The 16,745-nt window shown below is 29.7% G+C and overlaps 1 protein-coding gene across 2 annotated transcripts in view; it reads right to left on the bottom strand.

The window, feature by feature from the left end:
* The window catches only part of LOC118063937 (semaphorin-1A-like), a 101,075-nt gene that overhangs the window by 5,435 nt on the left and 78,895 nt on the right, over window positions 1-16,745 (bottom strand). For both annotated transcript variants that reach the window (XM_035078221.1, XM_035078220.1), the window contains exons 5-9: window positions 13,667-13,840; window positions 3,568-3,655; window positions 2,256-2,360; window positions 2,015-2,103; window positions 770-911 (exon numbers count right to left, since the gene is read on the bottom strand). In XM_035078221.1, the coding sequence (XP_034934112.1) occupies window positions 770-911; window positions 2,015-2,103; window positions 2,256-2,360; window positions 3,568-3,655; window positions 13,667-13,840 (598 nt within the window). The remainder of the gene's footprint in view (window positions 1-769; window positions 912-2,014; window positions 2,104-2,255; window positions 2,361-3,567; window positions 3,656-13,666; window positions 13,841-16,745) is intronic.

The following is a 16,745-nucleotide window of genomic DNA, read 5'->3' as shown; positions in this document are numbered from 1 at the left end:
TTTCATGGCAAAAGTCTGTATAAATTGATAAAAAAACTGAATAGACGTCAAAATTTTTCGTTACATCATTTTATAATCGAATCCTTCAATAATTTATATTAAACATTTTTATAAAAAATAAAGTAAATAAAAAAATCACTATAGATTTTATTTTTAAAATTAAAAACTCTAAAAATTATTTAGTCAAAAAGTTTCTTCCAAAGTAGAAATCATAAAAAAAGATATAGAAACAAATTATTGCGATGAGAAATTTCCGGTCTGTCCAATCAGTCAACTAGTTGGAAAAAAATTCGACAGTTTCATCTTATTGTAAATATAATGCACGAGTAACTGTAACATCTATACGAGTACGTCGAGTTCTCTGGCAGAATTCACCCGCATCTGGCTCTTGGCCAGCCACTAGATATCGTGGATTTCGATTCCATGTACGCTTCGGATAGCACAGCCACGTTTTTTATGAGCCAACCAACCAGGCACGACTTGAACCCAGTCAGGAAACTGCTACGCCGTCCTGTGCAACTCTCAAATACGATTTATACAAAGACGAAAGAGAATTTGATCGAAATATAGAATTTGTTTTGTTCCCATTACTACAAATTTTGTCTTCGTCTGTTAACTGACCTGAACAAAAGATCTTTGATGTAATCAAATAAATGTTATTGCTAAAGTAGATGAAATAATTCTATAATATATTTTTTATTTAACTTATTATCATCAATAGATGAATTTGAGATATTAGATGATATTTTATTGTAAAGGTATTACTTACGTATTTCATTGAAGTAGAAAGGATATTCGCCAGGAATAGAACAATTGAGACGTGCTTTGAGGAAGCTCGTCCATCTGTCGTTAAAGGCATGCGGACCACCTTTATCGTGTTGGCACACTCTAGCTACTCGTGAATAAACGGCCTGAAAACGGAAATGTTCTATATAATCATCAAAATGGGATACATAGCGAGCCAAAAATTTTTATCAACCAGTAATGAAATTTTTTAGTTTAATTTACAACACTTTTTTATACTAAACAGTCTATATAAAATATTTCTATCGGATTTTCGATTATCTTGAATAAAATGTTACTGATAGTACATTCTCATTCTTGTGAGATGGATGAATGTTTGATGATTAGTCTATAAAATATAGACTACAATGTTCAATCTTCTTACCTAAATTAAAATGAATCAGCAATCAACCTGATAATGGATTTTAATGGATAAGAATGATTTAATTGAAAAGTAGTTAATTGTACTAAAAGTTTTTTGTTTCATTTTACTTTTTATCATCTTCAACTTTAAAAAATCAATTCGCTTTTACTTATTTTCATTTGCTGCTTATCAATTCATTTTAATTATTTTGAATTAATTATTGATTATCGATAATCATTTAGTCAATGCATGTTTAATAAGTTATGAATTTTCATTGATTCTACGACATTGAATAGTTATGGATAATTTTCTTTTTTTTTCAATGAATATTTAAACTATTATTTGAAATATATTTTTGGATATTGAGTAAAAAAAATGATTTTCAACCAAATTGCTTTAAAAAACAGTTTTGTTAGGTAATTGAAGACAAAACATTGATCATATATCGATAAAATTGGTATATAAACTTTATGTATATTTTTTTTTTTATTAAATTTAATAAAAAAAAAAAACACAGTTTTCCAATATCAATGTAAAAAGACTTATTTTATCTACAAAATATTTTTTCAATCTGTTGAAATAAAACAAAACAATAAAATAATTATACTCAACAAAATTTGATAACTATAAGTTTACTATATAGTTGATGATAAATTAAAAGCATGTAAATAATTTAACTGATACGTGAAAGAAGAAAAAAAAAATATTGATCAGATATAAAATAAATTTGAAATATGCCAAAAATATATATCTCCAATGACTGAAAATTCATTCAAGTGTAATGGACTATTGTTTTACCTGATAAAAGTATTCAATATCTACGATTATTGATTGATCTGTTTTATTCAACAATTTTAGATGACCTACCTTTCCACAGTTCATATATTCAACTGCTGTTTCTCGATAAAAGAAGAAAACGTAATCTCCATAGGCAAACGAGCTTACAAAGTTTGGACCTGAAATAATAATGTCCATAGTTAGTGGAAATTATTTAATGTCATTTTACAAGAATTAAGAGCTTCCTGTTAACCCATTTTAGCTCAATCATTTACTTTTGATCAAGCAAATTGACCGATATTTTTTTTTTTATAAATAAATTCACATTTACCGTTTAATTGATTGAGATCTGATCGCTCAGTTCTGATTCTTTCTCGGTGAATCAGTGGTTCACCTCCTGAAAAATCTGCCACTGTAGCAGCATACAACTGTCCACCTGTAATTGAAAATGACAGTTATTCATGATGCTGATTAGTCTGTGTTCATAAGCAAATACTATTTCATTATTTTTAATTGATGTTTATTTTTAAATTTCCAATAAAATTTTGTAAAAATGAAATATAATACATCACATTTTTTAAAATAAAAATTAAACAATTGACATAATTAATCTTTAACCATGATGTAATTTGCTAGACTTGTTCTTTTAATTTGTTAATAATTAAATTTTATTCCTTAATTTTATTCATTGCATTTTCATCTAAAAATACGAAATTAAATCAATCATTCCACATGTCCCCTTTTAGAGATAACAATTATTTAATTTCATTTGTCCTGGATCAATGTAGTAGATCTCATAAAGTAACTCAACCTAATTTTAAAGCCTTCCTATTTATGAGAATATTAATATATGTATAAACCATAAATGTAAATATTCTGCAAACGAATGGGACAGCATGTCGATAATGAAAATTAGGATGTCAATAACCAGATAGTCATGCTATCATTGTTCTATACTTGAATATTAACATATAAATGAATCATTTCTTGTTTGAAAGTCATTAGGAAATTAATGCTTTCAAAAAATCCAGTACAAAGTTCAAAAGTTTGTCGACTGTCAATAACATCCAGTTAACTTTTTTTAAAAGAAAAACTACTTAAGTCTCAAATGACTATTATATTTAATGAATAGCATAAATTTAAAAAATAGTTAACAGAGTCTTTATGGTAAATGTACATATCATGATTTATTAATGTTATTAAAATGATTACGACTATTCTGATGATAGTTATTAGTGAAGTAAGTATATGATTAAATAATTTAACTCAATTTCCTAATATTCATCTTGAAGAAAAGATATTAAAAAAGAGTAGTAGTAAGAAGAAAGTTGAACACGGAACAAGAATAGATGCACGTTGGTAGCTACAAATCTACCGAGCGAGCTTGAGGCAAATGCTGAAGCGTGAAGATACGTAATACACGGTTGAACAAAATACATAGATCCTGAGCTATTCCTCACCCATGTAACATATATTCCAAGAACATTAGATCCCAGTTTTCACACTAACGTCTTCACTGTTCTAGGTCAACCATGATGATCTCTCGTAAAAAAGTATGGTATGAATTTTCTGATATATTTCTTATATATTTAAATTTAGTATTTATTTCTTTCTCAATTCATACTTATCCTAGTGAAACTTACCAGCAAAAACTGCTGTGCTGTTGTGCTGTGGATCGTAGGGACACAGACCAAGGCCATCACTCTCTCCTGCACCCTCATAAGAGCCATTCTGAAACAAAAGCAGGGAAAAAAGTTTTAGACTAAAAAGTCGACAACAGATGTCAAGAATCTTATGTGAAAAACTATGTGATAGAAGTTTCTGTCGATTCACGCATTCACAAGTCATGTATTTCATTTATTTTTCTTCTTGTTTTATCTCATAAGTCAGTTTAAGATGGCCGTAGAACTAAGATTACACCGGGGAGATTGGCCATAAAACTCAAGAACGGAAGGAAACTAGAAGACCAATGAATATAGAATTTGTATTTCAGCCTCGGACGTATAGTTGAACATGTCGACGAGTCGATTCTAGATAGAATAGAGAATACAAACGCAAACTGTACGATTTTATTGGCAGCTTATTTCAGGAGCATGAAAAAGGATAAAGAAGTATTGGGAAGAGGATGAGCCGGATCAAGTTTGCCTTTTCTGCCTTGTTGAAAAGAAGTGTATTTGGTGCTCACCAATGGTGAAGATAAAACTCTCTCATCGAAGAATAGCAGATGAACTGCGTAGATAAATTGATGTTTTTTTTTTCTTCTTCTATTCAATGAATAAAAGCTGTACGCATCCAAGAGAAGGAGAGAAAATTACCTCGTCATTTATGATGAATTTTTTTTGTTATTAAATTAGATTCCATGTCAGTTCGTCCTTGGCAATTTCATTCTCTAATACTCATCTTCAGTAAATTAATCCCAGGTACATTTAATTCTCTAATTCATTTTGTCTTGTAACATTTATCTCTAATAAATTCATCTCAAGTACATTGCATACTTAAATTACATTTGATCAAACAAGACTATCATATACATCGTATTTCTAAATATATTTAACTTTTAAATCAAATCATCTTTGATAATCTCATTCTGATCACCCCAACTCTTGTATAAAAACTTGTCCACAAATTAAATTATGATATTATCACTGTGATGTGGGGAATTGATTTTATTATGTTGAAAATTATTAAGGGAGACTTTGATTGATTAAATAATACACTAAGATACCTCCCATATACAAATATACTCTTTAAAAAAATTATTTCATTATCACAAACGTAATCTGATGTTCAGTAATTGATATTCCTCTAGGGTAAAGAGGTGACAATTATTCATAATTTATGTCATTCAAGTTTAAAAATTACTTAATATATCATGGATGCTCTATGTATCTTTTAAATTAAAATTTGTTGAATTATTAAATTTGCTGTAACCAAAACAATGCTGATATTAATTAGACTTATCTTTCATTTCAAAATTATTATGGTCATATTGTTGTGACCTAAATTAAATTTAATTTCTCTAATGATTATTTTGTAGCTCAATCATTGCCTATCAACATAAAAATATTTGTTAATAAATAATGAACTGTTTAGCAATGAATTGAAAATTTCTAGTAAATCATTTGATACATACTAGTAATTAACTGAAATTCTATCGATCTTAATTAAATGTTGTCCATAGTAATGTAAAAGCAGTCTTGTCGTTTATTTTTATTTGTTTAAACGATACATCACAGTTAATTAAATTCAAATAGATTCTATTGTGTATGTAATAGCGAACTTGGTATCATTAAATAAAAATACATCTTGAGGATTAACTACATTTTTCGAGGTTTATAAATATTTTCATATAATGTGTCAAATAAATATAATTGTAAGCCATAAATAAAATATTCAATAGTTTTTATGCACTGATTTATACTAGAGTACAAACATGTAGATATTTCAATCAGTTGAAGCCAAAACTGACGAAAATAAAAACTGAAGTGACACAAAATTTTTCATGGATGATTGAACAAAACGTATACAGTAGTCTAAAAATTTATTACTTTTGAAATATTGAATCTAAAAATACAATACTTTTTTGAATAGTTTTACTTTAATAAAATATTTTAAATCTCAATAAATTATTGAGCATTCAGTTTTATTCTGTTATTTAGAGAAAAATAATTGCAAGTGCTAATTACTCTAATTGATGATTTAGCTAACAAAGTGGTATGGTATTCATTGTTCACAATACCAGTAGAATAATTGATATTAAATAGAACAATTATAATTTAAACTAACAGAATTCTGATTAATAATTTCAACTGTAATTAAATGAATCAAGTTTCAGTGAGAATAATGAAAAGCCTACTGTTTATCAAACAATATTAACGATAGAGAAAATGTAATTAATGTCCATGAGAAGAATTGTTTTGGTTTTATTCTCTACACATGTTGTAATTCAGGTACAAAATAGTGAGCGTAAGAAAAGTAAATGAACAAATGAGGAGTTTATTTGTTATCTCGTGGGAAACTCTTTAACTTTCTGTCTAATTATCATTAATTTGAAAACTTTACTACCCTGCACGCAGCAAATCAGAGTTTTGCTAGTCCTCGTGGTTTAACTTGTAAAAAACTTTTGGCCAAGAACTCGCGCATCATAAATTTGTTCAGCTGTACAAAACAATGCAGAAAGCTCGCGCCCACGAACAACCAAAAGTCTTTTCTTTTCTTTGATGACAACCTCGTTCATCGTCTTAGCCAGAATAGCAACGACCTTTTTTCCTTTTTTTCCTAAGGTACTTGAGATAAATTGGACGCTCTTGAAAGCCATGCTGTCGCATCAGCTGGATGAAAAAAAAACTCTTGGGTTCAGAAGTAAGTTAGGTAACCAAGAGACCGAGAGAAAGAATGTTTCAAAGCACAGAAATCTTATCGCTTCTCTTCGGCAAGTTTCCTAAATCATCCAGCTCTGCACCAGCAGTGGTGAACCACACATCTAATGGACTATTTCGTCACTTGAAACTTATATTATTAGCAGTTTTTTTTGGACATAAACGGTTAAAAAATTGCAGAGTGGTTTTGATAGAGATCTAGGATAAAGTCAATTACACCAAACTTGGAAGAATGTCTTTGATTATTGCAGCTAAAAAATTATCATGACCTGAACACACCATTTTTTACTTGGATTTATATATTATTTCTAATGAGTGAATTTAATTATCTGTGAGTGACATTTATTATTAAAATTAATCTGCTAAAAAAGAAAAAGAGTTGTTGGTACAACAAATTTAATTATCTGCCCTTAAGTAAGATAATTATTGACCAACTCATTAAAATAGTTGATGAAACTCCAAAAAACTAGGATGTATTTTTTTTTATTTTTTATTTTTGGTTTGTTAGAAACTAAAACTTTCTCTCAGTGTGCACAGTTTCATTCAGCATGGAAATTATCACTAGACCCAGCATGTTTTCATGGTAGTTTGATTAATATCAGTTTTTGCTTCAAAGTATGATGAGAAAATAATTTATTTGCTCGAGCCAAATCTATTTGATGTCAATAATATTTAGTACCTAAATAAATCTTATCTTCAATTCAGTATAAGTAAGTACCACTGCAAAGTAAGAAAAAACGTCGTGAAAACTTGTTTTTAGTTTAATGTGTTTGAAGCTGATAAATGAAGCTTCTAAGTTATTAAAACATGAAACAATTTGTTTAACATCAATGTTACTGTTGTAAATAATAGAAAAATAAATTAACTTATTAAGTGAAATATATTAGAAAATATTAATATAAAAAAAAATAATAACGGGTGATTGTTTTTTTTTTCTTTTTAATAACTTCCAACAAGTATCGATTGAATTTTGTTTCTAATTTTTTTCATCAATGGTCTTTCAAGTCGAGTTTTTTTATTGTAAAATCAAACTCTGACTCATTCTAAAGAATGAACAAATCATTGTAGAGCGTTTCACAAGTATCTTTCACGAGTACCAATACTGATTTCGTAGATGCAATTATTGTTTTTTCAATTCAATTACATTTTCCAATAGTTCTATTGATTTAAATAAAAAAAAAAAATAAAACAAATAAGATGACTTTCTATTTTCCATTCCTCCAATTCACTACACTTATAAACAATACAACCATAAAAACAATCGCATTTAATAATTAAAATTTGTTAAAAGGTTATCAAGTTTCAAGAAAAACATTCTTAATGGAGATCTTGTGGTATGAAAACATGTTTGAAATAGTTTGAAAATGTCTTCATTGTTTATAATTCACTTCTTATGAAAAACTATAATTTATTGTCGATTTAATAGCAGGTATGTGGATTAAAATATTAGCACATTTATAGCAGAATAACTGAATACACAATGTGACTCGCGATTATTCCAATTTCCCTCTCAATTTAACCACACTCATGTATCACGACTCGATGACCTCGTTTTAATTTTAACGTGGCTTCTACTTCATGTCATATACATATTTGTGACTTTACCGGAAATTCTGAATAATTACTAGATATATTTATTCTACGTAGTTTTATCAACATAAGTTTCGATACACGTATATTTTTATCTCCAATGATGAACATAAATCCCTGGTGTGATGATAAAACTCTAGAATAAATAGAAAAACGAGAAAAACTGCAACAACAAAAACGAGCCAACGGAAGGAAACAACGTCAACGTATCGAATCAAAATTTATCACTTCACATATACACAGATAAGCAATAACGTCTATCATCTTATTGCAACACTGTCCTCTCGGAAGCAAGTCTTTGCTTCCGTTTACCCCTGCAAAGTCACATACGGAAGGAAACAGACACGAAGGCGCGAGTAAACGAAAGGGAGAACGTGCACAGCATAAATCGCAAATAACCATCCGTTTTGGTTCGTTTCAGTCCGTTACCAGGAGGGTATTCCCTTCCGGCGGAACACACCAACGCTTCTTGTTCCTTCAGTAAATGTCTTCAAGCATCCTAAGACGCGTGACTGGTTATAGAAATGCTTTTCTCAGATTCCTACAAATTCTTATTTTCTTATCTTACCAATTCTTGTCTTTCCTCGATCACATTGCGACGACATCAATTCAATTCCTGAGGACAGTCACGGTTGAAATTACAAGCATTATATGAGTTGCATTATAAGTGAAGAAAAATTATTCCAAGCATCTTTTTACACTGCTGGAGATTTTTGAATTTAATTCATTTGGTCGTTGGAAGTAAAAATAATATAGTTGCAGTTTATTATTAAAAATTTATATAAAACTTTCATACAATGAACTTTAATTCATTTATGAAATCCATGATTTTTTAAATTTACAGGAACAGTTGATACAATTAATCTCTTAAGCTCTGTGAAGTAGTTACAATATGTAATGCTGTAACACGATTTAATGGGATTATTTGTTATTGAAATGTATTTATAGAATTATTCATGGAAAAGTGAAGAGAAAATTGAAGGTTTTTTTTTATATTGAAAGGAATGCGATCTAGACAAGCGATTGATCAATCTTTCCATAGTTGATATGATAAAAAACTTCACAACAAATTAGTTTGACATTTGAAAGAACTCAAATATCTCTGAATAATGAAACAGTGGAAATAATTGATGCATGAATAATTGATAATTGGAATAGTATAAATTATTAAAGAAGTAATTTAGAGAGGGTATTGTACATTTAAAAATAATCGTGAATTTTTAACTCACATAAGTGACAAAGAAATCTTAAAATATCGATTAGAAAATCAAACTCGAGAAGAACATTTGTAGCACAGAAAACTTGACTAAAAATAGACTCAAGTGAGGAAGCATGGAAGAAAATAAGACCTGCAATGGTTGTCATAAAAAAAAGAATGATTTTATAATTAAAAATACTGAAAACCATTAGAACTTTTAACTGAAAAGAATTTTTTTTCTTCTTGTAGAGTCTTGAAGAAAATTGTTCAAAGTACTACCAAATGACTTGTAAAAAGATTTAGCCTTGAAGAGAAGTATAACTGATGAATCTTTTAATCCAGATTTAATGCAACATCAATGATGGAATTGAAGGAAACCAGTGGTTAATTGAAAATGACCTTTGGTGGTTAAAAAGATTGTCAAATATGATTAATATAATGACACATTCTTTATAATAATTATTTCACCATGGAATATAAATTTTTCCATCTGTCAAGCGTGATTCCTGTTGAATGGCATCCGGTTAAAAATCATATAGATGAATCCGGTACGACTGAAAGAAGTTGATTACTCTAACAAACATCAAGAGTGCATCGTCATGGTGGAACAGATGAATGAGTGCTGGTTAAAATAGCTATGCGGAAGCTTTCATCAAGACTACACATTCCATTCTAAGCTATTAGCAATCATAAAGCTGTCATCAGTCGCCACACACTGATTCTACGATTTCAGTTGACGGCTTGGTGAAACTTTTTGACAGCTCCTGCTGTACGATAACAAATAATTGGCTGCTCCCGGTTTACAATTGTGTAGGTGAATATAACACAACCAGGATAATGGATAGATCCATCAGTGGCTCATGTGCGGAGCATGGAACCAAATGTACTTCGTATTCCAGGGCTTTGGTATCACATGTGTATGTCTATCCATGTACATGTGATGCAATCCAACGACGCCAAGTTGAAGGTAAATGTGACTCGCGACGAGTAAAAGGGATGAGAAGTGAGCGTTGGGTTAGTTGGCTTGATTCCAAAATATACTACCCCTAGTAGTTGGTAGTATCCCTCGTATCCAGGGATATCAGACAGCTTGGCTTGGACCGCGATATTATCCGCGTGGCGTTTGCTTGTGTGACCCACATAATCCCCCAGCCGATTCAACGGAAAAAAAGTCTCGATTCGAGGGCTGGAGATTTTGAGATAGGCTGGCTGGATAGAATCTCTATAAATCGAGCTTACCAAGCAAAAAATTGCCATATAACTTTATGCGTACTAATATAAGCGACATTCATGCAAACAAAAAATAGTATATCAAGCATCTAAATGAAAAGAGTGCCCCGAAATACATTCATTTCTCCTTTTTTTGACATGTTTCCTATGCTAGCTAATCGTTTGGATGTTATACTTATTCAATTCTAAATGAAGTTCCATGCTCATATGTTCAATTTTCTAATGAAAGACCTTGATGATGAATAGTTGGTTAAAGGGAAAGTTTGATTACATCATTTTTATTGTCATGTTTTTACTGAATGACTATTGATTTATTTTTATATCTCATAGAAAAAAAATATTGCATCACTATGTCTATTTTTATAAATATATTCAAGGTATTTTAGAAATAGTTTTTAAAAGTTTATTATTTCATAACTCCATTTGTATGTTTAATAATAAATGAGTATACATATCTCTAGAAAATAAGAGCACCAATAATACCTTGAGGAGAATTCTAGATGTTAGATTGACTTGATTGAACATTTCTAGATAACTGTATTATTTATCATGATATTATTTTGAACCCACAATCATCTATTTATTTTAGTATTCAAGCTCTTGTTTATTTCAAAATAGAACTTACTAATAAAATGGCCAATTAAGCAACGAAAATCATTATATCAATCTACTTGCGACAGCTTTTATTACAATTTACATATTTATGGAAATTTAGTCTGCATAAATTTCTATCATCTGAAGTAATATCACTAACAATAGATTATTTAAGATAATTTATTAGTAAAAAAAAAATATTACGACATTCACGTACGTAAGGGAAACAATACCTAAGGCATAGATAAAAAATGTAAATTCTATTCTCTGACTTGAATAAAACGTTTTTGCTAGCACTTGAGCAGCTATAATAAGTCTACGGAATTCCATCAGGCCGATCTATTGATCTTTCAGCGTGATCAAAACCAACTTTCGACTCGTAGAAACTACAAAGTAAAAGATATAGTGGTCGCTTTTGGTATTCCATAGGCGTCGAGAGGAAAAATCGATATGACGATCGGCTGGAGAAAAAAAGCACAGCTAAGTAAATGTGTGTAGGATTGTATGGTGTGTAGTGGATTGGTGTATGGTGAAGTGGGAAGGTAGCAGCGAATGGCAATCGATCCTCTGGGTGAAACGAAGCCTCGGGTATCTAGTGTACAGCAATTGGTGGTAATGCACCAGTGTCGACCAAATCGACGCTCATGCGGTTTTGCATTGCTGGCACAAGGATTATATCGGTACATATTCGTGCACCTCTCCCTTCAGATTCCTTCGATTGCATCAAACCGTGCCCGCATTCTCGCCAAACTAAACATGGTCTAACTCATCCTTGATATATTACCGGATACATTTAGGCATTGTATAAACAACAAAACTTCCATGCAACGTTACCAATTTAACGGTCTACCAAAATATACTTCATCATGTTGAGAGACGTCAGCAAAAGAAGAAAAACATTTATCAGTTAATTTATGCTTTTAGGGAAATTCAGTGTTTTAAATTGGCCTTTTAAATCTATCCTACTGTCACCATTAATAATCGATTACTTTTAAGCTTCCCTAGAGGTCTCCAACGATACCAACACCGTCAGTCTAGCGTACTCTTGAGAATAAAATCATTCCTTTACAGCTTTTATGAAAGTCGCAATGTCGAAAGAGCAAAGAGTACATGTGTAGTTCAAGAGGATTGTCTAAAAGTAGGCAACAAGTTTTTAAACTGTATGGCACCAGGCCTCTTGACTTGTAAAACGTTACATGGAATTTATTCTCTTATCCCTTTTCTCTCTTACACTGAACTTTTTTAATGGTGCTGTCTAATTTATTGCTAGACATTTGCATTATTATGATTATTCTTTTAATGTAAAATCATACTTTCAACAAATGTCACCCCGATAAAACTACATTATTCAACTATTTTTTCAATTTTACTTATGCTCTAATTTTTTCATTCCACTTCAGAGTAATAATTAATATTTCACTAGGTTCATTATTAGTCATGAAAATTTTCATATATCATTTATCAATTTATGTATTAACTCTCTTCTTTGTTCGTTAATTTTTAACAAACTGGTTAACAATTAAGAGATAATATTATTAGAGATTTTAATTATCTCTAACATTCAGTAAAAAATTGATTTAAGAATGTAATTTACTGTGGTTAATTTGCAAAAAATTGATACAAAATTTTAATGTGACAAATATGTCAACCTGAATATGGAATTTATTAATTAAACATCCTAGAAACTAGACGATTTACCACAGCATGGAAAATCTATTTGGGTTTTACTGAAAATTATTGTGACATAATTTTCGTCAAATATTTACAGAAAATTGTTTAGAGAATGTCATTGTAATTTCTTCTGTTATTTTCACACATAATCTGTGAAGAATAAAGTACCAACATAATTCAATCATTTATTTTTTTTCTCTGTACTTAATGTTCCGATTCAGGTATTTAATCTTTAATTCTAGAAATAAAAAGAAAATATGAAATGTTAATTTATCTCAATTATTAAAATTAATTACCAACTTCTAAAGCACTAGATATTATTTTAAGAACATTTAACCACAGGCAATTTACTGCTCATTTAATAATTATTATGACTCAATTATTAACAAAACATTTAAAACAGCAATTAACCCATTCTCTATCTCTCTTTTTCTCTCCCACACACACACACACACACACACACACACACGCACAATGTATTTATTCAGTTGCCTTTTTGATTGTATCTTTCAAGAAAAATACTGAAATCAACTCATTGAACCTTTATCGATTGCCGTAGGGGTATACACTAGTACAGGACTTTTGTATTTTTTTGAACCCCAGAGGGTTGCATTCGTTTCGCACATCGCCGGTCAACCGAGACGTTGCCAGCGCGCACATGAGAGCCGAAAAAAGCAAACACACGTAGGTCGATTGCTTTGACAGGTAACGTCCGATATTCATGGTGGCAATCTCCATTAGTGAAGTATTTTATCAGTTCTCGTGTTTGTGTGACAGGCGTCATCGAGAGCTTTCGAACGTGAACGTAAAAAAAGGCGGAGAGGGATTGAGAGAGTTTGGAAGGGGTAAAAAGGCTTGTTCAATTAACATGACGATTCATGTCGCCAATGCCGCAGGGACTGAAATATTAATTGACATCCGGTGTTTTTTGCAATACACATTTCCGGTTTTTATCGGGCAAAATGTTTCATTTCCACTCTACCATCTAATATTTGAACTAACAATTCTGTCATCTTGCAAATGACGGAATATTAAATAGGTAAATACGTGGAATATTTCAACCAATGTTGTGTTACTTACCTTACTTAATATAAATTGTTTACACAAAGGCTTGAAAGCATTAGTACCACAAGCTATGAATTTATTTGGTCCTTGTCGACCAAACACACGAACGTAATTCTGACAGTCATCCTCACTGGCACCCTTTAAATTACACAGCTCTTTATGTGCTATCGAGCTTGACCACTGCACTCTCTGAAACAGATCAAAAAATTATACCGTTAATAAACTCATTATTATTTTTTTTTAATTAACGTTGACGAAAAAATTTTCTAATTTATTAGGATGGTGAAAAATGTGACTGAGACGAATTTTGATTAAAGAATATAATTAATCTAGAACTGAGAGTTTTAGGTCGATGTTAAATACACAATCAAGCATTCTGTAAAAATTTTTTATCAAGATATTGATCGAAAAAAAAAGAGTTAATTTTAAAGATAAATTTTAGTCTTCAATATTTTTATCAAACTTCTTTTAACTAATTTCTCTATCGTAAAGTTTTTTTTTAACATAATTTGATGAATAATTTATTCACACGTATTTCGAAGTTGATTAAAAATTTTTTGTTTGTCTTTATACACTGCACAAAAAACTTATTTATGTAATAAATACAATTTTTTTATAGCTAGAAAAATATTGGTAGGAATATTAATGATGTTTTTTATTCCAAGGCAATTCTTTTATGAGTTCACATTTTTTTCTCTCTTTTTCTTTTTTTTAATTTAATATAAAATTTGAAACTTTTATTGTTTTCACATAACTCATTTTAATTCATGTAATTTAATATAAAAATTAGCTGGTGTATTTGAAAGGCCATCTTTCCAGTGGATATTAAATGGTTCTTGGTAAGTTCTTACTACGATTCGTTCATGAGTTATGAGCCTTCACAGTAAGAAGAAAATTTTTCTTCGGTAATTAATAATTCGTTAAAAAAAAAATTCGTACATTAAAAAGAACAAAAAAAAAATGAAGGTAAGGCGCATAAACTTTAAGATGAAATAAATTTTATTTGAAAGAAAAAGTTAATGAAATGAATTATTATTATTAAGAAAGTAAAAAACAAAAATTGATTATTTTGAAATAATACTTTTTTCACAGCAGTAAAAGGGAGTATGAAATGACCGAGGACTGGAAAATATATACGAGAAAAATAATGGCTGAGTAATATTCTAACAAAGAGAATTTTCTTTTAATTTATATCTTGATTTTCATTCTCAGAGAATCTGTCTGTCGTTGCTTGCTCGCTTCAACACAGAGTTCTCGTCTCCACTTTGCCCTAATTAGAATACGACCACGTCGTAACAGGCGTGGGTGGCTGCGCGCGAGAGACCTCGCTAAAAGTTTAAACCGCAAAATCGCACTGAATATTCAACGGCTTATACACGGGTTTCGCAGTTCTCTGCTTCCGGTCGAGCTCTTATTCCCTTCACATATACATATTTCCAACTATACATATATATGTACATGGATAGGATATAGTTGTATATAGCAACGTGTAGACAGGTATAACGATACGCTTGCCAGTACTAATTTCACCAAAATAAATTTTCGTTTTTCAATTGTATTGTTCTTGTCTTGCGCATGATCAGATTTATCATTCTTGTTACTCGAACGATGGAAATAAAAAAAATTTTAATCGATCGAAAATGTGAGGGTGTAACAAAATCAACGAATAATACAGGCTATGCTTCGATTGAAAAATTTCTCCGATGGAAGAATAATTTTTTTTAACGAATCTATAGAGAGAAAATTCAACAGTTATTTTAGGATATTCACAATAGTTTTAAAATTGTGTCCTTCATCAACTTGATTTTCATTTTCAATCAATAACATCACTTCGATAAAAAATAAATTCATTTTTTCTATATCAGTCACAAGAATTACTTTTATGTTGATAGGAAAAAAAAATAATGGCCAGAAGTTAATATTACATGAAGTTTTGTTGAAGTTTAAAATGTAATAGAGAAGTACGTTCAAAAATTGCAAATGAAAATTTCAAAATGTACTACTGTTAGAAATTTGGAAAGTTTCATAACTGAAATGTTTTTTTAATGAGTTTTTAAATATAAAAAAAAAACGTCAAAATCAAATTAAACAAAATTTTTTATTATTTTAATTATGTAATTATAATTACTTTAAAAACACGACTTTAATAATAATAATAATAATAATAATAATAATAATAATATTAAAATGATATAAATAAATGAAATATTAATTACATTTGATTCGTTAAATTCCTTTTTAAGTAGTATAAACTTATTTTGTTCTGACATTTTAAAAATAAACATTCCCACCATTAAATGAGTTAATCTGATTTTAAAATGATATTTCTTGCTTAAATATCGTGAAATAATAGCTAATAGGATTTTAAAATAATGCACGTGTTATATAATGTTCTTTGAGTGAGATAATCTCTATTATTACTTTAAGAAGAAGATTTTGAGTTCATTAATGAAGCATTTAGCTCAACTCATCAGACGACAAAACTGTATATGAGAGGGTCAAGAGTTCAAAGTACCCCATAAAGGTGAAGCTGAGTTTCACGTAAAATTAGGATTCATAAATTACAGCAAATGTTTCAGGTTGTTTAGCCACAAGGTAAAATACTCTGAAGCAGAGTAGTTAAAGGTTCTCCTTTCTTCCACATGCAGTTTGTTTCACTCCCTAACTCACAACTACACTGATCCCTCTAATAAAATAAACTTGTTCATTTGCTGAAAGTTTTACCGAAATTAACCAAAGAACACACACATAGTCAATAGAATTTTTTTACATAAAATTAAAGTGTCATTGATCACTTCAATAGTTTCTTCTCTTTCACAGGTTCAAGGATTTGGAGATACTTTGAGGTGAAAGAATGGAAAAAAAATTATGTACCTATGAGAATTCAATTGAATAATGTATGTGAAAAATATTTTTATCATTATTTAGGTCACTTGTATTATTTAATTAATTAATTGAATTATTCAATTAATTTTTTTTTTTTAATAGACAAATCCAATTAATACTAAGATTTTAAATAATAAAAAAATTTATTGACGAACATGTTTAATTTTTAATAACTTCCACGAATTATTTGGTTCTATAGAAAATGATA

This window comes from Chelonus insularis, unplaced genomic scaffold (genome assembly GCF_013357705.1).
Source record: "Chelonus insularis isolate UGA/USDA-ARS -01 unplaced genomic scaffold, ASM1335770v1 contig_150_pilon, whole genome shotgun sequence".
Taxonomy (NCBI): Eukaryota; Metazoa; Arthropoda; class Insecta; order Hymenoptera; family Braconidae; genus Chelonus; species Chelonus insularis.
The sequence above is the reverse complement of the archived record's forward strand: the minus strand, read 5'-3'. Positions and strand labels throughout refer to the sequence as shown.